Genomic DNA, 24,745 nt, shown 5'->3' on the forward strand with positions numbered 1-24,745 from the left:
GGTTTTTTACCATATAAAAAATACAGAAAAAGACAAACGCAGAAGAAGAAAACTAAACCAGTATATTTTAATTCTACAAAAAATGTATAAATATTTAAATGTACAGCAAAGGGTACCAGTATACCATTTCATAACTGTTACAACATTTAAAATGTGTAATTCTTTATCCACAATCTACTTTTATAAATTTATTCTCCATTTGTGTTCCCGGCACTTATTCAGGAGCCTTTGTAAGAACATCCTCCAAACCACCGCACCTCTGGCTTTTTTTTTTTTTTTTTTCCCCATTTTCCCCTGCTTGGGAAAACACCGAGCAGAATTCCAACCTTTTGTAAATAAATTTTTCATCCTCTCCGAGCCCTGTGGCTCGAGGTGCCGCTCACCGAGCTGTCCTGAATACGTGCCCGCAGTGAAGCAATTAAAGAGGATGGAAGTGGTCACGTACCAGAGTGATGGTTCAGGATGGATATTCTCACGGGTTGGAGGAGAAGCACGGACACAGGAAGCCAGGGAAGCATCAGAAGATGCTGCTGGTGTTCATTCAACACCGCTGGTCACTGCTGGTGGTGAGTAGCAGGTTATATGTGGTGGTGTCCCACCAGCACTGCCCAATTCCTCTTTATCTCCCCAAATTGTCCCTCTCTGCTCAACAGCCCTGACCTCCCGAGATGCTCTGCTCAGCATCCCCCACCAGAGGCGGACCCAGGGATCAGACACCATCTCTACTTTCAAATAAACCACCAAAACAAAAAATCAGAATATGGAGTTGTGCGGCTTTTCTTCAAAGCTCTGGTTCTCTATTCTCTATAGTATTATTTATACCAGAGTGCAACAAATAAATAAATCCTCCTGGTGACTGGGAAATTTGCAGGGAAACCCATCTATGTCAACTGATCCAAATGCCCATTTCAATTCTGGCTTCCCCTGTCCCCTGGGATCACCAGAAGGTGCCGGGAGATAAAAAGGAACACGGCTTTTCACAGCATTTATGGTTCAAGTTACTCTTCAAATCGTTCCCTTGGCCGATGCCAGCCAGAATTTCAGCTCCCTCCCACGGCATCAAAGCAAGCCTTCAACAAATATCGGCAGCAGCAATGCTTTTCCAGTGAAAAGAATAAATATTCAGCATTTGTAGAGTTCTTTGAATTTGAAACACACTGTGCAAATAGAAGCCAATCCTCCCGACACCTTTCCCAGAGATTTTATAAATGGGGAAACAAAGACCAACCACCGGTTTACGGCTGTGGGCACTGAACTTTAGACGCTCACCAACAGAGGGAACCGAAGGAGCCATTTTCAATTATTTCAGCCCAAATCACAACACCTGACTTCAGTGGCAGGAGTGAGGGCTGGAGCCTGAGGGCAGTAACTCACGTTCATTCCCTAAACCCCATCAATTCTCACCTCTGATGCCGCACCAGCATCTAAGGTGCCCTCACCATCACCACCTCACTCTCCATCAGCGAGGCTTTGGGTGAAATTCCTCTGCAATGAGACCCTGGCATCCCCGGATCCTTCCCCAGGAGGTAAATCCAGGACCTGGCCCCTTGAAGCCCACGGAAACACTCGCCGTGACTGAAATTAAGCAAGTATTTCAGTGCTTTTTTTAGGTCTGAGCATCATTCCTAGAGGGGAGGCCATTCTGCCAGCGAGCAGAAGACCTCCAGCAATACTTCTGCTCTGGCCATGGGGATGTGTGCACTTCGAATCATGGAATCACAGAATACTTGCTCCTCAATAATCCAACACAGAGGCATTTCAATTATTTTTACCCCCCCAGGTGGGACACAGCAGCGCAGGCACCGACCGTACCCCAACACTGCAAGCTTCAAGGGATTACACAATTCATGAGAATATTCTCAGGAGAAAAATGCTCTTCATCTGGTTTTGAGATGGCATCTCCTGCCTGGACCACCACATGCTAACTGTGCCCTGCCACCACCTTCCAGCATCAAGAAAACCTTGAGATCTGAGTGTAGGAGCCGGGCACCCTTCTCCCTCCGCAGCCAGGGGTAGCTCAGAGGTGACATCAGGAACCCAGCAGAGGTGGCACCGCCAAACCATTCTCTCCTGATGCTCCCACATACTGTGGGACCTTCCACCAACACCTACTTCTGCGCTGATGTGCAGAAGCCCAGCGCCTGGACACACAACCTGCTGTGCACGTGGGAAAAGCCCTTGGGAAGGAGATGAAGAAACAATTTATTCACTTTTTTTTCCGCGCGGAGATCGGCGTTTCAGTTTCTTTGTGAGGTTTGCACGCTCTTTCTGTGAAGCAGAATTAGGTCTTCTCCTGTTCGGCCGGCTTTTGAGCCACACTGTGCACTTTTGTGGCGATCTGAAGATGGGAACTGGGAGTGTCTGACCCTACTGTGGGCAGGGAGGTTGGACTCGATGAGCTTCCCGGTTAATCCGTGATCCTCCAGCCCCCGTGCACGCACAGCAACCGCTTTTCCAATTTAACATCCTTCTATTTTTTCATTTGATGATGTCTATCAAGAAAATACGGATGATCTATAAATTTTATAATACGTACATAATATATGACACTATTAATCCATAACAACCAGAGCATTATACAGAAAATATTGTCATTTCTTTAATGACCTAGTGCATAAACAGACCTTTTGAGGAATTCTGAGTGAAATAATGGGAAACCCTCTCACCACTTACCCGTGCTGTGGCCACTGGCCTGCCACTTACGTCTCTTGAACCCTCTGGGCCATGGGAACTCAGACTAATGCCAAAAACCCAGCCCAGCCCATGGGGCAATGGATGGATTTTTGGGAGGGCGTGCTGCTGGGGTGACCAAAGGCAACGTCACCAGTTCATATGGGAAGTGTCACCAGTATGACCGGGACCCTTCCCCACACCCTGCCGTGGGCCGGCACGGCATCAGCTCCTGCAATGCACCAGCACGTGTTTAATAGCCACGCTAACAGAAGGATTAAGCCACAAAATTGTTAAAAATATAAATAAGCATCTGTCGTCGCTACCGAAGCAGGAACATCCGGAGCCAGAACTCGGAGTAGATGCAGCTCCCTCCTCCATGCGTGGACGGAGCTCTCGGCTGTCTCGTACTCAGGATGCAGGTGCATATTAACACTCGAGGGCAGCAGCTGGGGATGGAGCTCAGACCAGCTCTCGGTCTCCAGCCGTCTCGGGTTTTGGTACCTCCATCTGCACCCCCCCTGCAGGTCCCCAGGGGTCACCCCCAGCCTTTTCTCTGCCCACTGCAGAGGACATTTCAATCCGCTCTGGTCTGAGTTACCCACGTGTCTCACTCCTCCTTCTTAGCTTTGTTCCCGTGTCTTTTGCCGCTGCCTCATTTGATTTAATTTCAGTTTCCCAGTGCAGTCTTTGCTCAGTTTTGCTGCTTTCCCAAACACCGCATCCCACTTTTTTTCCCCCCGGCACAAACCACGAAGCTTTCACTCTGTCTGGAGACTTTGCTGCTCAGTGTGGTCCTTCACCCAGTCGCACTCGACATGAGAGAACAGCAAATATCCCCACCGCGTTGCCAAGACAGACCAGCACCCACACATCCAGATCAGGAGACGCCTTCCAGGATGGATCCCAGCACCAGGTGGTGTCCTAAGGCATTTTGTCCTGGGTCACTTCTCCGTAGCGGTGTGTGACACATAGAAAACACCCTCCACCCCAACCACTTTGATGTAGGGGTTCACAGAGGTTTCTCTGGAACCATTTTTGAGCGCATTTGTGTTGAGAACAGCACGTGTTTGGACATTTATGGGCTCAGGTGAGCTTCCTGTGGACACTCACGGGTTGTGAAGGGGCACATGGAGACCCGATGGGTGAAGGAAACCCCTCCGTGACTTTGCTCTGACAGCTGGGACTTGGAGAGGGCTTCAGCACCACTGGCCTCAGCAAGGATGAGGAGGAGGATGATGAGGAGGAAGGACATCCCGGCCGAGGCAGCAGGTCTACACTGGCTTCAGGCCCCCAGGGTCATGTTGCGCAGCAGCCACTGCTGGGAACGGCTGTTACCACACTCCCTCATGGTGGGAACCATCTTGTCTTCCTCCGAGGGCTCGTCCAGACACTGGTTGCTGTTGACGTGCCTCAGGGTGAGCTTCTGCAACAGAGAAGGGCGAGAGCTGCAGCAAGATAATTACAGCTGAAAACCAGTAATTGCATTTTCAGTCTTATTTCAGTCTTATTCTCGTCCCTACCCGAGGCAGGAGACAAGTACCCATCCCTGGCCATCACTCGTAGGGTTCTACCAGACCTGCACCACCCCACGGGGTGCCCAGCTCACCTTCTCATGCGTGGGCAGGCAACCCGGGGAGCCAGCGCTGCTGCCGAGCCCAGCAACAAACAAATGTGACGGAAAAGGGCAAAATAAGCGCAAAGAAATATTATTTCAAAGCCACAGTATTTTGGATGAAGGAGCCCGGTCTCCAACAACCTGAACACATGTGCATTTCAGAATGGATCAGAAACGACTGGCAAGGGAGATAAATTTTCTAAGTATTATATGAACAACGGCAACGTGCAGGTGGAAACTCTTCTGTTTCAAATACATTTTTCTTATTCTTTGGGACACCCATCCCTTTCTGTTCCTACCACAGGACACTGTGTTTCTGAGGAACGGGAGAGTCAGAAGGGGACAACAGGAAATAGAACTTATCCTGAAGAAATAAATCATCTTCTGCTGGAAAGCACTGGGAGAACACGCTCATGAGGAGACGCAGGGGAGGGAAAGGTGAGGGTGTGTATGCAGGTAAAACAAGACAGGCACGTTGGCAGCCGAGCAGCAGGAGTTCTCCCCGTCACCCCTCCGGGGCTGATCTGGGGGTTTTACACACAAAATCACAGCAATTAAGCACACCCCTTCAGCGCCTTTGCCAGGAAGCGTAGCATTTACCAATTGACTATTTCCTAGAAGGTCTTTCAGTTCTGGAAAAAATAATTAAACCTGCACTACATGCAAATCTGCACATGTACCTGTAGAGAGGGTATGCCAGCAGCTGTAAGCCTGGGACAGAGCCGTGTAACTCCCCCCTGAAATGCGCAGAGCCAGGGGATGCAACGCTGCAGGGCAGCTGTGGTCCCCACACGGCCCAAGATGAAGCTGAACCCAAACCCAGAAGTCGGTATTGGCTTAATACTTATCGTAGAATCATAGAATGGTTTGGGCTGAAAGGGACCTTAAAGACCATCCAGTTCCACCCGCTGCCCTGGGCAGGGACACCTCCCACCACACCAGGTTGCTCCAAGCCCCCTCCAACCTGGCCTTGAACCCCTCCAGGGATGGGGCAGCCACAGCTTCTCTGGGCCACCCGGGCCAGGCTCTCACCACCCTCACAGCAAAGAACTTCTTCCCCACATCTCAGATCAATCTCCCCTCTTTCAGGGTCAAACCCTTCCCCCTCCTCCTAGGGCTCCCCTCCCTCATCAAGAGTCCCTCCCCAGCTTTCCTGGAGCCCGTTGAAGGACTGGAAGGGGCTCGAAGGTCTCCCCGGAGCCTTCTCTTCTCCAGGCTGAACCCCCCCAACTCTCTCAGCCTGTCCTCCCAGCAGAGGGGCTCCAGCCCTCCCAGCATCTCCGTGGCCTCCTCTGGTATGATAATCCTGCCCCAACAAGGACAACCAAGGGAACAGGCGATTTCAGGACTGAAAACTTGTTTGCTGATCCTCCACTGGAGCAGAAACCAACTTCATGGCAAACACCGTGTGAAGGAACAAACGGGGGCACAAGGATGGGTGGCAAAATTCTGCAGCCTCCTGGAAGAGGGAGAAAGGATGAACCAACCCCAGGATGGATGAGCCCAACCCACATGGCAGAGGTCTCCTCCAAGAGAGTGGCCACCAGAGCAGTGGAGTCTGCTCATTCCCTCTCCAGTATAAATACTACTATAATAAAGTCCGAAAAGTACTACTGTAACTGAAGTTACGCAAATACGGAGTCATTTCAGCAACGAGTGTCTCTGACGCAGTCTCACTGCTAATAAACTCCATTTGCGTACCTTAATATAAATAAATAAAAAAAAAAGAGAATTGCCTGGTGTTTCAATTAAACTGCTGGGAAATTCTAACACGGCCAACAGCGACGGGGTTTTATTCTTGCACTGTACAATTTCACGCCGTCGCTCACACCGGATCGCCGCGTCACCCGTTAATGCTCCTCCCTCATTTGTATGATGAATATTCCTTCAATAGCTTGTCCCGGGAGATCTGCTCCTCCGTTTAAAACCAGCCATGGCGGGGTTCTCGGAGAGAAGGCTGCAGATACCGTCACACGTCACCCAGGGGCCTTTTGCTATCACTCAGTGATGAATATCAGGCATTTTCCCCCTCTAATTACAAGAGGAAAGAATTAGTAGCGCTTTACAGAAACAGCTTGTTTGCTAAATTGCACTGCTCAAAGCATCACTGATTCTTCACTTATATTGTTTTAAGTGCAATTAAGCCGCTATCATTTTGTGCTGCACCCAGAAATGCAAACAAGTCTAAAAACGCTGCTGCTGCCTTCGTCAGCTGTTCCCTTTGATTCAGGGGATAATTTCACGCTAGACTCCCATATCATTGCCATTTCCAGCCGTTTTCTTTCTCTGTTCTATCATTATTTATGCTATTACAAAAAAAAAAAAAAAAAAAAAAAAAAGGGTCTTATTTGCTTGGAAAACAATTAATTACTAGGCAATAGGATACTCATAGAAACCGGCCTAAAATTTGTATTTCCCCTGAGAGGTGGGAACCCCCCGCACGGGTGCGGGGCACAGGAGCAAGGGCTGCAGTTTCCCACTTCCCAAATGGATGCAATGAACAGCTCTGATGAGTGAAGACCCTGAATATATCAGGGCAAACCGACGGAGCGTGGGTCCTTGATTCCAGCGCCGTTACAAATCTCAGGAATAGACAATCGGAGAATCATTTTGGTTGGAAAAGACCTTTAAGATCATCCAGTCCAACCATTATCCCAGCACTGCCAGGTTACCACGAAACCACCTCCCCTCAGCACCACATCCAATACCTGTTTCACGATTTGAAATCATTTGTGACTAATATCTCTAGGACCGAATTGCTTAAAATTGGGAATTTTCGACATATTTCTGAAAAATATTACTCAATTGGCGTTATTTGTGTGTCTTGGAACAGGGACCAAACCTTCAGCTATTGCAGACAGTAAGGATCACACTGACATCAATAGATCAAGGTAGCTGAATTAATCTAAAAGTAGTCATAATTAATAATAACTAATAAAAACTAACATTAAATATATATACTATCATATATCTGTATAATTATCTGAGAAAACAAGATAGAAATTCAGTTTAACAGGCAGAGAAGCATTTTTCTGGGAATAGCTTAAATCCTTACACGTTATATTTGCATTTCAATACCAACCTCCAACCGTCTGTTAAAGGAAATAGTCAGTGGGGCTGTAAAAAATGTTTCTAAAGACTTCCAGCCTGGTGTAGTTCCTTAGCATCCACATTTGCGAGGGGCTGCCATCGCAGGCCTCCACCGTGGGGCCGTGGGTGCCGTCCTCTATCCTGCTTAGTGTCAGGCACGACTGGGTGATTACGTGAAGAAATGTATGGGTCTGCACGACAGAAAAATGGTGAAAATGCAAACAAAAAGCGGGAAAGACAAAGACAAACAAAGGAAAAAAGCAACAGGCTGTTTGACTGGACATCCACGGCAGCGAAGCGGAGACGGCTAAGAGCGCTCTGATGGGAGTTACAACTGGAGAATGGTGCCTGCGAACGCTCTGGTGCCAAACTGTAGGCAAATCGTGCGAGTTGACACACACAGAGCACATACGTAAATAGATATTTTCATCAACCGAGTTTCAGCTTCACAAAACGCCTTCTCACTGCTCTGCTTTGAGGGACTGGTCCACTTGAGATGCCTTCATTTGGGAATTCAGACCCAAGTGTGGCTCTGAATCATAGAATGGTTTGGGCTGAAAGGGACCTTAAAGACCATCTAGTTCCAACTGCCCTGGGCAGGGACACCTCCCACCAGACCAGGTACCTCCAAGCCCCCTCCAACCTGGCCTTGAACCCCTCCAGGGATGGGGCAGCCACAGCTTCTCGGGGCAACCTGGGCCAGGCTCTCACCACCCTCACAGCAAAGAATTTCTTCCCCACATCTCAGCTCAATCTCCCCTCTTTCGGTGTCAAACCCTTCCCCCTCCTCCTAGGGCTCCCCTCCCTCATCAAGAGTCCCTCCCCAGCTTTCCTGGAGCCCCTTGAGGGACTGGAAGGGGCTCCAAGGTCTCCCCGGAGCCTTCTCTTCTCCAGGCTGAACCCCCCCAACTCTCTCAGCCTGTCCTCACAGCAGAGGGGCTCCAGCCCTCCCAGCATCTCCGTGGCCCTAAATTTCCCTACATTGTGCCCGAAGGCACGGCATCCAGCAGTCGGTGTCCCATCCCTGTGGTACCCAGGGGATGCTTCTCCTGCATCCTGGCCTGGCTGCTGCCCCCTCGCCTGCTCCTGAGCTCTGGCTTTGGTTTGTGAAGGGGAAAAGTAATGTACAGATAAAGAGGCCACTAAAAATATCAAGAACAAATGTCCTTATAACGTCACTTTGAGTAACCAGCACGAACATCAATGCTTGTTTTTGTTTCACTACGTATTATTGCTCCGTGTTCACTTCTGTCTACTATTTTTTTAAAGGAAAACAGAGGCACATAAGTAATTTCAAAATTTAACAGTTTCTCCGTATTACATGTTTATATTATATTAATTAAATTTAGTAGATTCTTCACATGGGTATAAATCGTACTAAGCATTATTTTGAGAATCTGACCGTTTTTCTCTGGTACATGAGACAAGTTTAACTCATGTACCTCAGCAAAGCTGCACTGACTTTAGGAAGTCTATAGCAATGGAAGCAAGAGATCACTTGTCCCCTTCACTCATTATATTAAATATTGCTCTCTAGGAAGGTAATAAAAAAAACCCCAACCCTAAAATGTTTTTGCTACTCATTTTTGAAGAACTAAGTCCTTTCACATACACAGTAATAAGACTTCAAAAACAGTCAAATTATTGGCCATGATCTCTTGTGGTTGAAGTTAGTAATAAGACTGCAGTTTATGGGAATATTCAGGTTATTTGCCATAATCTCTTATGGTAGAAGTTAATGATAAGACTACAATTTATGGGCATATTCAAATTATTGGCCATAATCCCTTCTGTTAGAAGTTAGCAATAAAACTGCAATTTATGGGAATATTCAAATTATTGGCCATAATCCCATCTAGTAGAAGTCAGTTGGACCACACCAAGTCCAGCAGGTCCCATAACTGTGAGGAAGGGTCCCAGAGCCAGTAGCACAGGCATCCTGAGCCCACCCAAAGGAGGGCTGGTCCCCAGGAGCAGCAGCAGGAGAGGCACTAAGGTCTCTTTTCCACAGCACGGCTAGAGGACGGAGCAAGAAGCGCTACTCTAAAGGCTGAGGTCACTACCGAACTTACCTCAAAGCTATATTCCCATTTACCAGCATACTGATGGAAAAAAGGGAAAAAAAAAAAAAGAAAGGAAATTGAGAGTCAAACCGTGACTCAAGAAACATCTTTGTGAAGAGCCTCGTCTCTCCATGAATGCAAATCCAGCAGCTTTGGACACACACTGGGCTCAGTGACAGATAACAGTAATTATTCAAGATCAAATCCCGATGACATTATTTACAAAATCATAGAATGGTTTGGGTTGGAAGGGACCTTCAAGATCATCCAGTGTCACTCCCTGCCCTGGGCAGGGACACCTCCCACCAAAACAAGTTTGCTCCAAGCCCCATCCAACCTGGCCCTCCAGGGATGGGGCAGCCACAGCTTCTCTGGACAACCTGTTCCAGTGTCTCACCACCCTCACAGCAAAGAACTTCTTTCTAGTCTCTAAGTATCTCGTATTCACACATCATTGCCCGGATGTCACAGGGCGACACAACAGGAGCCACCAGGTAGGTGAGGATGAACCTGGACAAGGCTTCCAACCCCAACCCAACAGATCTTTTTGGTACCCAACACCAGCCGTATGTAACTCCTGCAAAAATACCTCCACTGAGACCAGTGCCCCAATACAGGGGCAAAAAACCCCAAATAACGACTTAGCAAAATGGGAAAAATTAGTTTTCTTAGACAAACACGACCACACGCAGAGGGAGCAACGCTGGCTCCAGCCCATCCCAATTCCCAGATCTTTATCTGCTGATCTGTCGCCTCGTTTCCCACCCCTATCCCAAAGCAAAGAGCACTGATGTGTTATAAATATGTTATAAAGCACATGCCGATGGGAAGCCTTCGGAAGCCGGGAAATTCCAGCTGGGTCCGTCCCATCGATAGGAGCTGATTTACAGAGCTGCCCTTGCCATGGAACGGGCAGCTGGAGACAGCGCCAGGAATCTTAACGTGCTGCTCCAGACGCAGGAAAGAAAATCATTAAAATTCAATAATGGCAGACAATGGGTTTTAAAAATAAAAAAAAAATAAAAAAAGAGAGAGGAAAAAAAAATATTTGCAGCCAAGATGTAAAAACATTTAGGAAAAAAAAATTTTGAAATGCTGTAAAATTACTATTGCCTGGAGCGTTCAAAGCCGTTCTGGGTTAGAAATGGAGAGAGGGTGCCCCCCCAGCACAGCCCGTCACAGCTCCTGGTGACAGCAGGTCCCTTTATTTAGTGTCCCCTTAAATCCAGTCTGTACCATTAACATTTTGTGCTATAAGCGCTTCTTTTATAGCATAGAAATACTATATATTAAAACTAATATATACACACACACTAATATCAATACTGGGTTCTCTTTTATATTTCTCCAGGTAATAGCTAAACTAATGTATCCTGTGGGGTTAAGAAAAAGACGCAGCTCAGTGAAATCTGCCTGGTTTATGGAATAAAGATTTCGGGGGGGGGGCCCGAGCTGGCAGCCCCAGAGCCAGCGCCTGGCGGGCTTTAGTCAAACTGATAAAACAGAATTAGGGAAAACTTATTTCAACAACAACAATTCACTTCTTGATTGCAAATTATTTTTTTTTCCCCCGACATGGACTTCCATTTTATGGAGATATTAAAAGAGAATGCTTTATTTGATTCTTTTAATTTGCAAAAAACAAAATTTTGATCCAGACAAGAGTGTTTCTGTGTTTCCATTCCCTATCACTAAGCAGAAAGTTCATAAAACTCATTTTTAAGGGGGGTTTTTTGGAGAAAGGTGCAAGAATAATTTAACACTCTGAGAATTCCTCTACTTACGTTAGGTGACAATAACCCCTGCGAATGGCAGCTTAAATGTTTGCTTCATTCAAGGTGAGAGCGATCGTCTGGGAGCCGTGACGTTCTCTCCCGTGCTACGGAATTTATCTACCTGTTTTATTTTTTAAAGCCATGTCCTGCTCTTCAATCATGTTTTTCAGTGACACGACCTGTGGCAATCCAATATTTAGTATCTCCTCAGTCACAGCGGCTTTTGCCTAATAAAAAAGTATTTAAACTCAGTTCTGTGGTGTTTCGTTTTGTTTTCAGAAGGTGTAAAACCCTGGCAAGCGCTGCGTTATTTATCTGGCCTATAAAGACACCACCGTCACTTTAACTCCATAAGACATAATGCAAAATACTCTCTTCCCATGCAGTAACTTTGCAGTTGCACAGTGACCAATGGATTTATCTCGGTTATAAACTGATTTATCTCAGTTATCAGCTGCTAATCCAACAGGTTTGGCACAATTTTATGTGATAGAATTCACACGGGCAGAGTTTTTTTTAAGAAATTAGACATTTTAGAAACCCTTATTATCCATGTGGGTGCATGGCTTGTGCCTGACTCCACGAGAGGATCCTCTGAACGGGAATAACAGAAATCTGGGTTTCTGACAGAACAGCAAAAACCCTGTTTCCAGCTGCCCTGGAGGAATATAATATTTTTTTTTATATATATGTATGTATATATATATAATTTACATATATATAATATATATAAAGCAGCACAACAGCATGACCCCACTCCGCTGTACCCGTGCCTCCACCACGGGGGTTTTCGACTGTGTGTATTTATTTCTGCTTTTCTTTGAGAATAATCAAACTAATTCCTGTAGAACTAACTACTCCCTGCGACTGAAAACCGTTTTTTTTTCCCCACCTGCTGTGCCTTTCCCCAGCAGCCGGGGCGTGGGGCTGATGGCAGGAGCATGGGCTGCAGCGACTGCTTCTGAAACCTCTGCGTTTCTGAGGATTTTGATCCCACTTTATTCCCCTTAGGGTCTCTCTCTCTCCCTCTTTCATTCCACCTCACCCCTTGCAGTAAAAGACCTTGGGGTGCATCCAGTCCCCATGAGGGCAGACGCTCAGCGCTGAAGCCGGGCCGGTATCTCATTTTTCCCAGCTCTGCTCGATTTTGACCCAAAACAGGAATGCCAATTTTGTCCTCTCCTCCAGCGAGGGATCTTCTGTTCCGACAAACCGACCGATGCCTTTTGATCACTGTTTTCTTCCAGTGTTTCAAGTTCAACTTGCCCCTCAGGCGCAAATTAAAATGTATTAATAAGTCTAAGCGTTAATAAGTCTGAGTGTTAAAAGCATTTAGCACAAATTCAGACGCTTTTGGTATGAGAAAATGAGAAAAGGAGCTTTTTTGAATAGCCTGCTTCAAGCCAATTCAATCGGATACTTTCACAAAGAGGCATGAAAATTTTCCATGTTTACCGTTATTATCAGCACAAAAACTTCTCGGCTCCTTGTTTATTTTTGAAAAAATATAAATGCTAGTAATATCTACGAGAACTGTAATATTATTAAGGTATGTATAAATTCTTGGAAAAGGCCTTCTGTGATTTTTTTTTAATATACTATATATTTAAATACCAGTATTTAAAGTAAACTAGAACATCATAGAAAATTTAATAACAGAACGTAAATCACAGAAAATTATCTCAAGATCTCTATCGACAAATCCCTTTTTATGATTATTTGCATTTCTCATCGTACCTCCAGATGTGGCCAAGGCCCTGTTGGCTCTTACCGAGTTTTAATTCCAAAATACCTTTACCAGGAGGAGGGATGTGGTCTGTAACCACGGCAACACACCCAGAAATCACCTCCAGGCCATTGCTGAACAAGGAGAGAAATGTAAAACTGAGCAAAATTTTGCTGGGAAAAACAAACGAATGGATACAAGTGGTTCAGGTAACGAGTTGCAAATGTTTTTTCTGGCAAAAAAAATATAAAAAAAGTCACAAGCCTGAATGTTGACAGAGTAGAATTGTTAATAAATATTCTTATCAATAAACAGAAAGGTACATAATGCAGTGGTTTGTGTTTTATACAGGGAACAGAGAGCAAACCCCTTCTCTCCGAGATCCCTTATCTAAACCAAAATGGTGTATTTCTTTTTTATGAGCTCCATCTAACGGTTGATTTTATTTTTACACAGCTACTCAGACATTCTCCATTGGGGAGCTCTTCTGCTAAACTTAAGAGGAAAAAAAAAAACCAGTGTGTTTCCAATGTTAAAAGTAAAGGAGAGCATATTTGGTCAAAAGAAATTCAGCTTCCCAAGCAGAAAGGTGAAAGCAGCTAGTTCTAGGAAATGTTGGAAATACTTTTCAAAAGACTACATGCCTTAAATACATCAGGATTTTTCTAGCTTTGTGGACTCCAGCAGAGAGCTGAAATACAGGCTTGCCTCTGCGCTGTCTGTGCTTAGTTATTAATTATAATATTAAATATTTTATTAATAATATTTAAAAATTAATGTAATAATATTAGAAATATTTTTAAATTAATATTTATTCAATATTAAAAATTTATCCTTTAAGGTAGGGCTGAGATAAAGTTGAAATATTCCAATTTATGAGTTTCCCTCGGCCACCGGTCAGCACTATGCTCCTTAGCTTCTATTTAAACTAATATAAAACTGATTAAAAATCAATTCTCGTCTGCTTGCAGGAATGAAACCAAGGAGGATATAAGATCTGCAATCTCATGTGTTAATTGCAGGCAAGAACATCCTGGAAAATACCTAAACATTATCAAAACACTCATGCATTTTGTGCAAGAAGATAAAGAAACTTCATTATTAAGGAGAAAATTGGTTTAAATTCAAATGTTGAACTCAAGAATGTATCAAAAGTTACCAAATAAATACCAGCTCAATGGTAAGTATCATTGTTTTTCTACTTGGTAGTTCAGTATTATGCCATGGCAGGATCGTATGGGTTTTTTCTTACCATAATATGCTAGAAAGATCCTATCCTGAAGACAACGCTAATACCTTTGTGTGAATTTCACCATGAAAACTGCACGTTCACATTTCAAAGCAAAAGCTTAAAATGGATGTTGTAATTTCCATCTGCTGTTTCCTGCCTCATTTAAAAAGAAGAGTTATTCGGCCATAAGGTATTTGCACGTATTTTGAATTAATTTTAGAAGCTCTCCTTAAGCCACCAAATTTCTTCAAACTGCACCCTCTCAAGCCCCAGGAAGAGCCACCCGCGGCCCCACGGCAGCGTCAAACTCATCAGGCGACTGGGATACGGAAAATGTTTAAACACAATTTAAATCCAGATGAAATGATCTTTAAGAGCCAGCAGAAATAAACTGGAAAAACCGTAATTGAAAAAAAAAAAACAAAAAACCACAAACCAAATAAATCCTGTTTTCTACTTCATTTATATAAAAAATGCAGAATATTTCTTTACGTTTGTAAGAGTGCAAGACAACAGCTACTAGAAATGAGCTTTTTTCAACAATAATTGACTTTTTCACCCCTCTACAAAGAAACCTTGGTGGAAACACGAATTAAAAGCTGGGTGAATTATTTTGCAGTCCCGAGTCCGTGCTGTGGGAGGAGATGCCATGTCCCCATCACGTCCCCAAGCTCCAGCATCCACAGCCTCCCCTGTGATATGGCCAAACTTTACCAAGAATGGTTTGCCGGCCCTGGAGCCGGCACCAATGTGTCTCGTACCTCAGCATCGTACTCCCAGAGCTGGTTGCCCCTCATGTGGTGGCACTTGAGCATGGTGACAGGGCCGTTCAGCCTCGAGACGTCCAGGCACAGGTCATCCGTGCGGATCTCTTTGTCAGCAGTGTAAGAAAACACCTGGAAACGGAAAATTATGGCAGTGACGAAAAGCTAGCAAAAGTCCTGACCGAGTATTTTCATTCCCATGGAGCAGAAATATTTCCTCCTCCAAGCACCGAGGTGGTGGTGCCTTGGGTTTCATGAGAGTTCCATGCAAGTTCCTCCACTGGTGAATGTCTGTTGTACATAAGAGAAGGAATATCACATGTAGGAAAAGAAATTTTATGAGATCAAGGCCAGGAATCACTCAGGGATGCACTCTTTGGGAATTCTACAGAAGCACGTAATTGTGATCCGTGTCTTCAGGAGAAATCTCACAGATCTTTTAATATAACGGATAAACCGAGCCCATCATTGGAAGAATCCAAACTTTCCTAAATTAAGTCTTCCTCCTACCATCTACCTTAGCTTTGGGTACCAAGGATGATCTGTGCTAAAGAGTGATGTGCATGAATATTTCTGAAATATCAGGTCACTTAAAATTAGGAAATAAAGAGAAAGGAAGGAAGCTGGTAGAGAACTGCAGACACTTACGTACACCAAATTACATGGCTTGGACACATGGGAAGCATCTCTCTGCTCCTAACCCACTGCTCACAACCTCCAGAAAGGTGCTGGCCCCAGCACAAAAGCTCCCAAAATGGCCAAGTGTCCACCTACATGTTGTCCTTGGTAAGTAAAAACCAAACACTGATGAAAAAGGGTAATTTAGGGCTACATTTGCTCAGAGTGATACTGGTTTGGTTTGCAGAGGCCCAACAGATGTACACCCTCTCGATCAGATGACCTGATATTAGCACATCAGGCTGAATTCACCCCAAAAAATCAGGATCATTTGAGAGGTTTCTTCAAAAGTTGTACAAGAGCAGTCCACGTTCTGGACTAAAGTGAGGTCTGAAGGTTTTAGAAAAAACTATTCAATCATTTACAACCTTCTCACTTATATCAACATCTAAAAATTCTTCTCAAAATAAAACAATGTAAGAACAAAATCAGTCTTCTTCAGTCATTCCTCCAGACGTCCGAAAATCCCCTTCCGGCACATTGGTTTGAAATTACTTTTGGAATAATAAGCACCAACGTCAAGAAGGAAGAAAATTTGGGAGAAATTAATAAACAACCTAAAATAGGTCCGAAGGACTATTGGTGCTATAACATCAAGCTGTGACATCTATAAATACCTACATAAATATACACCTCTGCTCAGCATGCAGACTCCTGAGCGTCCTTAAAACCATCCTTGGTCACAACCAGCCTCAGGCTGAAATGGGGGGAGAAAGACATCACGCAGTTGAGGTATTGAAGATCTGGGCTGAAACAACCATTATTCAAACCCAAACACTATAATAATGTTCAGCTGCCATAATTAATATCCAACACCAAAACCTTTTGGGGGGGACTTTGGTTTTCCTTTAAATACCTTCAATGAAAAATCTTACTTTCTGGTAGATTATTGGACTTCTTTCCTTGCTGTCATGCTCTATCTGGAACAAGAAACATGGCCAAATAACCTAAGAATCTGAAAGCCACCATACCCCAAAGTCTCTCTCACTCAAGTAGCAGGTTGGGTTCAAGAACCCCTCATATGAATATATCGTACGGATATTTCATCTTTTACTATGCACATTATTAAGATATCTATCCATTACCATTTATCCTGAAGTAACATCTAACTTTAATTTGCAACTTATTTATGTTGGTTTTTTACAGTAAACATATTTCCATCCGGCATTTTCTTCTAACCTCAGAGAGATGTTTTTAGTCTCAGAGAGATGTTTGTTTCTGTGTTTTACAGAAACCACTTATATTTTTAAATGTATTTCCATTTGCATATTTCTTTTCCCTCTCATCTCTGATAATTGCAGTACACTGTCCCATTATATCTTTTGAAAGAATAAGTGATGTCTGAATTAACAATTACAGAAGATGGGTTTGAAAAACATGCTGTCTTAAGAAAGAAAAATGAATGCTAATTAAGACGATGTAAAATTATCAGGCTAGCGTTTTGCTACCATCCATATTAATTATAGATATAATTATATTAATGTCATATAAAAATAGAGGGTGAGGAACATGTTGCATTTTGTAGCTAATTAAAGAGTATATTTCACAACACAGCGCAAGGAGCAAGAAGAACGTCCCCAGCAGGGGTCCAGGCTGCTGCCACTGGAGCGCCCACATTTCGGTGGGGGTGGACGTGACCCAACCTTCTCTCTGAGGGTGGTGAGAGCCTGGCCCAGGTTGCCCCGAGAAGCTGTGGCTGCCCCATCCCTGGAGGGGTTCAAGGCCAGGTTGGAGGGGGCTTGGAGGTACATGGTCTGGTGGGAGGTGTCCCTGCCCAGGGCAGGTGTCTGGATGGGCTTTAAGGTCCCTTCCAACCCAAACCGTTCTGTGACTCTATGATTCTAATAAGGTCTCCAGAATGACAAAATACAAAATATTCTCGCAATTGCTGCAGCGCTTTTCTGCACAGATAGAGAAATACCTTCACTCTCTTCTGCTTTTTATGGTGTTGATGGAAACAAAAAGGAACCATCAACATAGGGGCAGATTTATTGTCTATGCACAGTAGCAGGTTTTTATAGGAGTTAACATATTTTCTATTTATTTTTTGTCAACATCCTTTATTAATACATTTCCACACAGCAAGTTTAGAGGCCCAATTAAGCCCTAGAAAGGCATAGGTCCATTAAAGCGGACGCTTGGGACCAAGACATCAGCCAGACTGAACCGAGACACGTCTCACCTCTCACTGATAATTGTGTTACTTCTTTCATGTTAGAAGGAACTAATGAAGCGTTCCTTCTGATAAAAGTCTGAGAAACTAACCACTTTGTTCAACACCAATGAAACGCCGAGCAGAATCACTAACTAGAAATGAGCCAAGTGGTCAAGACAAATCTGTAGCTATTTTTTTATATATATATGGGCTGTAATAGCCCATGGCCAGAATTTTCATTTCCCATTATTTCATTGTCCTTTTCTTAGGAAAACAGTTAGCCAGGGTATTTTGTCAACTCATACGAAGTCTAATACTGACAATATTATTCATAAACCCCTATTTTACACTTCATTATGCAGAACCAAATCTTGAGGATGCACCTGTACGATGAAGGAAGAAGTCCCTCACGCGATGAAGACAGTTATAAACTGGACATAACTAAGTACAGAAAAATCTAATTTATTCTGCCAACCACTTCAATTAGCTACGGAACTCCCAAAGGTAAATTCTGAATTCACCTTTCGTAATTGACTTAAAATGTTCTACTAAAAGCTGCAAGGAAAGCACTTTTCCTCTCCTCCTGAGCCTGTTTACATGTTAAATGTTGAAAGTCACCTTGGCCAAAAAAGGGGAACAGAAGATCATTCCCTTCCCACCCAAAAAATGTCCATGACTCTCCAGTTAAATTGCCAGTGAAGTCATTTTGGAGGCAAGGACTTGGAGTTCTTGCCTCTTCACTGAAATCTCATCTTTACCAAAACATTTCAGCACCTGAACAAATCCCAAACAGCCATGTAGAAACAGCACCTTCCAACTCGGGAAGGCGGTCCCAGTGGTTCCATCAAAGAGGGCTTTTTGGAAGATTGGTCCCATATCGGGGAACAACTGCATTAACTCTTTGGAGGCAAAAATACCCAGTTCCAACACCCCACTGTACAGAGAACAACTCGGAAGGGAAGGGAAACGAGATGAGAGAGAAGAGGAAGAGAAGATGAGTTCACTTGGAAGAGATCTCCATTGACAGTGCGTCCCACCAGGAGGATATTAAATCTAATCAGGTCAACCTTCAGTTTATTGAATGACTTGAAGATGTGCCCAGCTCGGAGCCTCTCAAGAGCTCACAGGCTTCCCTGTGGCCACTCTGGAAGTAGGGATCAGATTTATTTCTAAGAAAGAGGTTATGACAAGATCTTTAACACCACAAAATCAGCTCATCCCATCCCACAGTCCCCAGAGACCAGTTCAGACAGTGCCAAGGCAGGGCTGACTTTCATATTTTGGAAGGTTCATATAAAACTTGTTCTGCCGTCACCTCAACCTCTAACTAGCAGTTGCAAGAATCCATGTATCCCGGTGCTCAGCCCCAGGGAGAGAAAACACTGTAATTCAGAGTGATTCACCGTAATCCACAGAAACACTGTAATTACCGCCAGCTACCGCTGATGGAAGCCGATAGTTGGAACTGTACTAAATGGTCGACGCAATAAAAATAAAATAGAAGAAAACTGTTTGGCAGCCCCTGCTGGGGACGGGCACAGTAGGAGCAGAGGGGATCTGAGGGAAGGACTGCAGTTTAGCCAGGTTCCCAAGGGCTGCTGAGGAACTCGGGTATATGGCATTCAGAAAAGGGCCCCGGGAACCACGCTGGCTTTGTCACCGCGTTGTGCTGACGGTGAGGACACCTTCCCGGCTCCAAACCTTCATCCTCCACCACAGAACCCCTCCTCCTTTTCTAAACCACTGCTCTTCCACAGGGTTTTCAGGCCCATTCAGCATTGTGCACTGAAACGTAAAAAAACCACCTGGTTTTTGGCTCCACAGGGGTGGGGGGATTGCAGGGTTTTTCTATGTGTTTGTTTTGGTTTGGGTTGGTGGTTTGGGGATTTTTTGGGGGGTTTTTCTTGATAGCTGTCGCTTCATAAAGGATGGCTACCTCCACACCTGCAACCAAAGCCGTCATTGCTTCCAGGATCTCCCAGTGTTCATTATGCTGTGCCAAATTCCCACTTCTTTGCAGGTAGGGCAAACACTGGGATTCTGCATTTTATCTCCCCAGGATTCACCGCTGCAATGTTACCCCATCTAACGCTCGTCTTCCCCCATCCCCTGGTGACCATTTCTGCCAATTTAAAGAAGGAGCAATTCTGTTTTTCCATAGGCTCGAAGGAGAGAGCGTTATTCTCCTTCTGATTGTGCTAAATAAAGGATACCGTTATTTAAGATGCAGGGACGGCTCCTTTGTTCCCTATTAATCATGGTTATTACAGCGGTGCTGAAGATCACCCAGGGCTCCACCGTGCTGCATCCCCAGCAAATCCGGAGTATTACACAGCTCCCGCCCCAAAGGTTTATCACCTCAGTCCATAAGAATGATCTAAAGTCTGCAAGGGAAATCATACATCAGCCAAACGGGCTAACAAAATACAAGCAATAACTAGTTTTATACATAATGGGTCTGTTTAGAAGATGAAAAGCTACGCAGAAAGCCAAAGTTAGGGAAAACAGGAGATTGTGGAAGGTGAAAAAGGCAGAAGGATCAAAGAAGGGGTGAGTTACTTTCTGGCAATCACTTATGAAATCTAGTATTTACCAAAGATATACCAATTAATAAAATCAAAGCACTGAACTCAGTGTCTCTCAATGAGAGACTGGAGATTACTGGGTTTGAGATCAGCCACACAGGGACTGCCAAATTCCCCTTTTTCTGCATAATTTCCATCAGTCGCATGACTAAATGTCTAACTGTCACTAAAGGTTTTGTTCTGTGCAACCTTGTGCCTAAAATGCTTTCAGATGACTTACTGAGTAGCTGGAGTTGATAAATTAGCTATCTAAAAATGGAAAACGTGAGCCCTGTGATGGGCTGGCTCTGCTGGTGACCACAGCAAGTTCCTCCTGCTCGCCCCAGGGCATCCATCGCTTGCCTCCCTCTTCTCTGGCCTGGCAGCGACATCAACATCGGGGAAAATATTCTTCACAACCTGCTGAAAATGGAGGGTTTCCTTTGCAGAAACATCTCAGAAGTCAGCCTGCTCATGTGTTCCTATCCATTCCCAGTAGGAAGCAAATTATCACAGCATACCAATAAATTCTTACAGACAGAGAGATTATAAATTGTTTTTCCACATCCTGCTTCGCAGAAAGTGCTCACGTTTGAAGGGCATTTTACAACATACACATTTAGTGTCAACGGGGAAAAAAAAATGGGAACTCGCTGAAACAGAACAATTTCTGAAAGACCCGTTAGTTAGAGCTAACTGGGGAAAAAACAACCCTCTGACAACCCTTACTGTGTGTCCTGGGGTGTTGGGTTTTTTTGAACTGTTGATGGATACTGAGTCTGAGCTTTCTGTATAAAACATTGTTGGAAGGGACCCCAAAGACCATCTCATTCCACCCACCGCCCTGGGCAGGGACACCTCCCACCAGATCAGGTACCTCCAAGCCCCCTCCAACCTGGCCTTGAACCCCTCCAGGGATGGGGCAGCCACAGCTTCTCGGGGCAACCTGGGCCAGGCTCTCACCACCCTCACAGCAAAGAAGTTCTTCCCCACATCTCAGCTCAATCTCCCCTCTTTCAGTGTAAAATAATATCCCCCTCCTGCCTGGGCGGGATCCTGTGATTCGATTATCGTGATGACCAGAGGCCGGATGCTCCCAATAACTGCAGACAGAGAGGACATTCCCACAGTAACACCAGAACAGACCGGCCGTGACCAACCTCATATTCCAGCCACTAATGCCCCATCCCCAGAGTAGCTGATTTAAGATAGGCTTGCTTTTATATATATATCAAAGAAAACAGTTCTAAGATTGCATTTAACTGCATTAGGAGATTTGTAGCATTCATTTTAAAGATCACTGATAGCCACCAGGCCCCAGCTGAGTTCGGACAATCTGAACATCACAACAAATCCTCCACAGTTTCACACCCTGAAAACAATTCTCAAATAAAGGGCCTCACTTGACGCATTTCTTTTTTCTTAATTTTTAAAAGAAATCCCTATTTTTAGAATTTTGTTATCTTTCAGTCCTTTAAAACACCCCGATAGCCATGAGACGTTTGCCCCTGCCTCGGGGGGGATCGCTCCCATGCATCTTGCCGGGCTCTAACGAGCCAGGTATTATTCTCGCTTCATTTTCATTCTGCCGTCTTTTGCTCCTCAGCTATTTCTGTAACCCCACCACCCCCAACGCTTCCACCTCTCAGCTCAGATCCAGTCCCTCATTAGAGCGGAATTTAATAAGGATAACTTTTAACAGGCGCTGTGTAAGAGCGCTAGAGGATGAGTAGGACAGGAATTCCCAGCAAATCCTCCTCCAGGCGACAGGGGAGCGGAGTCTCTCCCTCCTGCCCGTACTCACCACGGAGTCACCTGCAGGTTCTGGCTGATGCGAGTTGAGAGGTATAAAGCAAACCCGAGCCAAATTTTTTTTAGGATTTGAGACATTTTGCTTCAGGAAAGCTCAGAAATAATGGTTGTATTAATAAGTTATTAGTGTTTCTTTAGGCTATACAGTCCATATACACCTTCCCAACCTCATCTCCATCTCAGAGCCTTGCAGTCCTCCCCAACCTCACACCTGGTTCTTCAGAGGAACCGAGGGTTTGGAGACTGACAGTCGCCAAGGATTCTTCTCCTCTTTCAACAGAGAGAGGGGTCTTTCCACCACATACAGAAAGAAGGTGAAACAGGCCAACACCCAAGGTGTAAAGAGAATCTTCAACCTTGACCATGCGCAGTCTTATCAAAATGCTAACGCTCCCATCTCCTGAGTCAAATTCAGAAAGACAGTGAAGTTTGGGATAAATATGATGGAAAACCTCCCCCCTCAATGAAACATGGGAATTTGCTCTAAGACCTTCCCACCTTCTTTAGCAGATGTGGCATGAAAAAAGCCAACCTCATCAAGCATTAGCCAGTAGGAACGTGGTCAAAAGACCTTCCTGGGGCGAGACGCCAGCACTGATTTATGGTCCTCCTGAGGGATCTCCAGGGATCTCAACTGGAGTGGGTGAAGCCAAGAGCAGCCTCAGAAGCTGAACGAAGTGAACCTGGAGTCTTTAATTTGAGAAAGGCGTCAGAATCAAGGAGAGGAAGAGGAGAAAGGTTTTTCCAAAGGTAAAGCAAACCAAAAGGCAGAGAAATGAGGCTAAGCCACGTTCTGAAAAGTGCAAATAACACGAGGAGATGCAGCAAGTTCTGACCAATTTCCAGGTCCAGTCAGTGATGGGGAAACGAGACTGTGCAGGAGCATCTGCCTGTTCCCACCCACTACTGGAATTCCCACTAATGGAAAAACCTCAACCTACACAAATATTCTGTACGTTTATTTTTCATATACACCTTTTAGAAACAGATGAATTCAGCCACCAGCCACATAGATTCTTACCTGTTTCATTTTAAAAAAAAGATTTCTCCCCCAACACCAAAAAACCCCCAAATTAAAATTCATGGTCAAATTTTCTAATGTGAGTATCTAAAACTTTAAAAGCATTTCTCTGCGTTCTAATCGGCAGGAATATATTCAATATATTCACCCGGATACTTCACTGGACCTAATGACATGTAACCATATGTTCTCAAAATTTGCAGCTTTTACTTGAGAAAAGGGTTTTCTGAGCACTCCTAATCTCAAGCATTCCTGAACTTTCATTAATATGTTTGCTAATTGCTGCCATTGTTTTTGATAGCGAACCCACCCGTCTACATGAGCCGCAGTAACCGAGGGCGGCCGAGGGGCTCCCCTTGCTGCTCCGGGGGAATTCTAACCAGTTTTTCCCCGGAGCTGTTGCCCCTGGGGTTACACAGCAGCAGACTGAAGCAATTATTGTACAAATCATACTTCTTTTTTTTTTTTTTTTCCAATTTTACCTGATTTCCTCCCATGCCGTGGCAGTTGAAAATGCCCACTTTCTCATTTTCCTTGCGGCCCATGTTGTCTAAACACTGGTTGGTTTCAACGTTCCTGATCTGAAGAAAGAGAGAGAGGAAAATAATGCCTGTAAATGTTGTATTTGTGCAGAAAAAAATGACGTCGCTGTAGGAGAAAGTACATTATCCGTGCATTCAACTATATGAGCACATTCTAACTTGCAATTTGTAAATAAGTCACATTCCCAAAAGAAAATGAAAATAATTACAAAGAGTATAGTGAGATATTTAAATTACATATTAAGTGTGAATAGGAACAGCATTCAAGGAAAACCTCATTCAGAGCCCTGCCTTGTTTTGTTTAACGAATATAATACGTTTTTACTTCTAAACAATGCAAAACTAACGGCTTGCCAAAGACAGGCACTTTTATTTTCTTCCAGCAGGGCTGACCCTACTCCAGGAGAGAGAAACTGAGTACGAGCAGTGTCCGGTGCCTGACTCCGAGAGCAGGGGCTGCGGGATGGCTTTGTGACTAATTCCGTGCTTTTTAAAAGTTCTTAAATACAACTTGCCCCTCTGAATCTATCCGTCCTCAGAGAAGAATAAACACGCTTAGTGAAAATCTCTGCTTAAACAAACCAGTTCTACATGATTCCTCTGTGATGCAGCTGGAAAAAAGCTGATTTAGGAGCATGAGGTCTGCGACAGGACACACAACAGGATGAGATCCTTCCACGATGTGCTATCACAACAAAGGACTACCAAGCAATGAGGAGCATCAGGGTACGTACCAGAGCATCGCTACCCAAAACATAGCTTTAGAATACACATTTATCCGGGAAAACGGCCGAGTCTAAACACAATCAACCAACTTCAGCTCCTTATGATGCACCAGGGGCATCTAATACCTTTTTTCTTAGCCCTCCTTGTACTTCTGCCAGCAGAGTGGTACAAACACAGCTCCCCCTGCTCCTCCTCAACAGCACGTGGTGATTTTCCTACTAACGGCAGAAAAAACGTGCCTCCAGGTCCCTCATCCCTTTGGTAAAATCATTGCAAACCCTGTGTTCTGAAATACTTCAGCGGCACTTAG

The 24,745-nt window shown here is 44.6% G+C and overlaps 1 protein-coding gene across 3 annotated transcripts in view; it reads right to left on the reverse strand.

Annotated features, from left to right (window-relative positions):
- Positions 1–3,955: 3,955 nt before the first annotated feature.
- Positions 3,956–24,745, reverse strand: part of GALNT13 (polypeptide N-acetylgalactosaminyltransferase 13) — a 106,416-nt gene continuing 85,626 nt past the window's right edge. Inside the window, exons 9-11 of one of the 3 annotated variants that reach the window (XM_074144750.1) lie at positions 23,650–23,748; positions 14,935–15,069; positions 3,956–4,096 (exon numbers count right to left, since the gene is read on the reverse strand). In XM_074144750.1, coding sequence (XP_074000851.1) covers positions 3,956–4,096; positions 14,935–15,069; positions 23,650–23,748 — 375 coding nt within the window. Of the gene's footprint in view, positions 4,097–7,383; positions 7,570–14,934; positions 15,070–23,649; positions 23,749–24,745 lie in introns of those variants that run through there. The other 2 variants (XM_074144748.1, XM_074144747.1) reach the window with 2 other exon arrangements.

Source organism: Numenius arquata, chromosome 3, assembly GCF_964106895.1.
Source record: "Numenius arquata chromosome 3, bNumArq3.hap1.1, whole genome shotgun sequence".
In the NCBI taxonomy this organism is placed as follows: Eukaryota; Metazoa; Chordata; class Aves; order Charadriiformes; family Scolopacidae; genus Numenius; species Numenius arquata.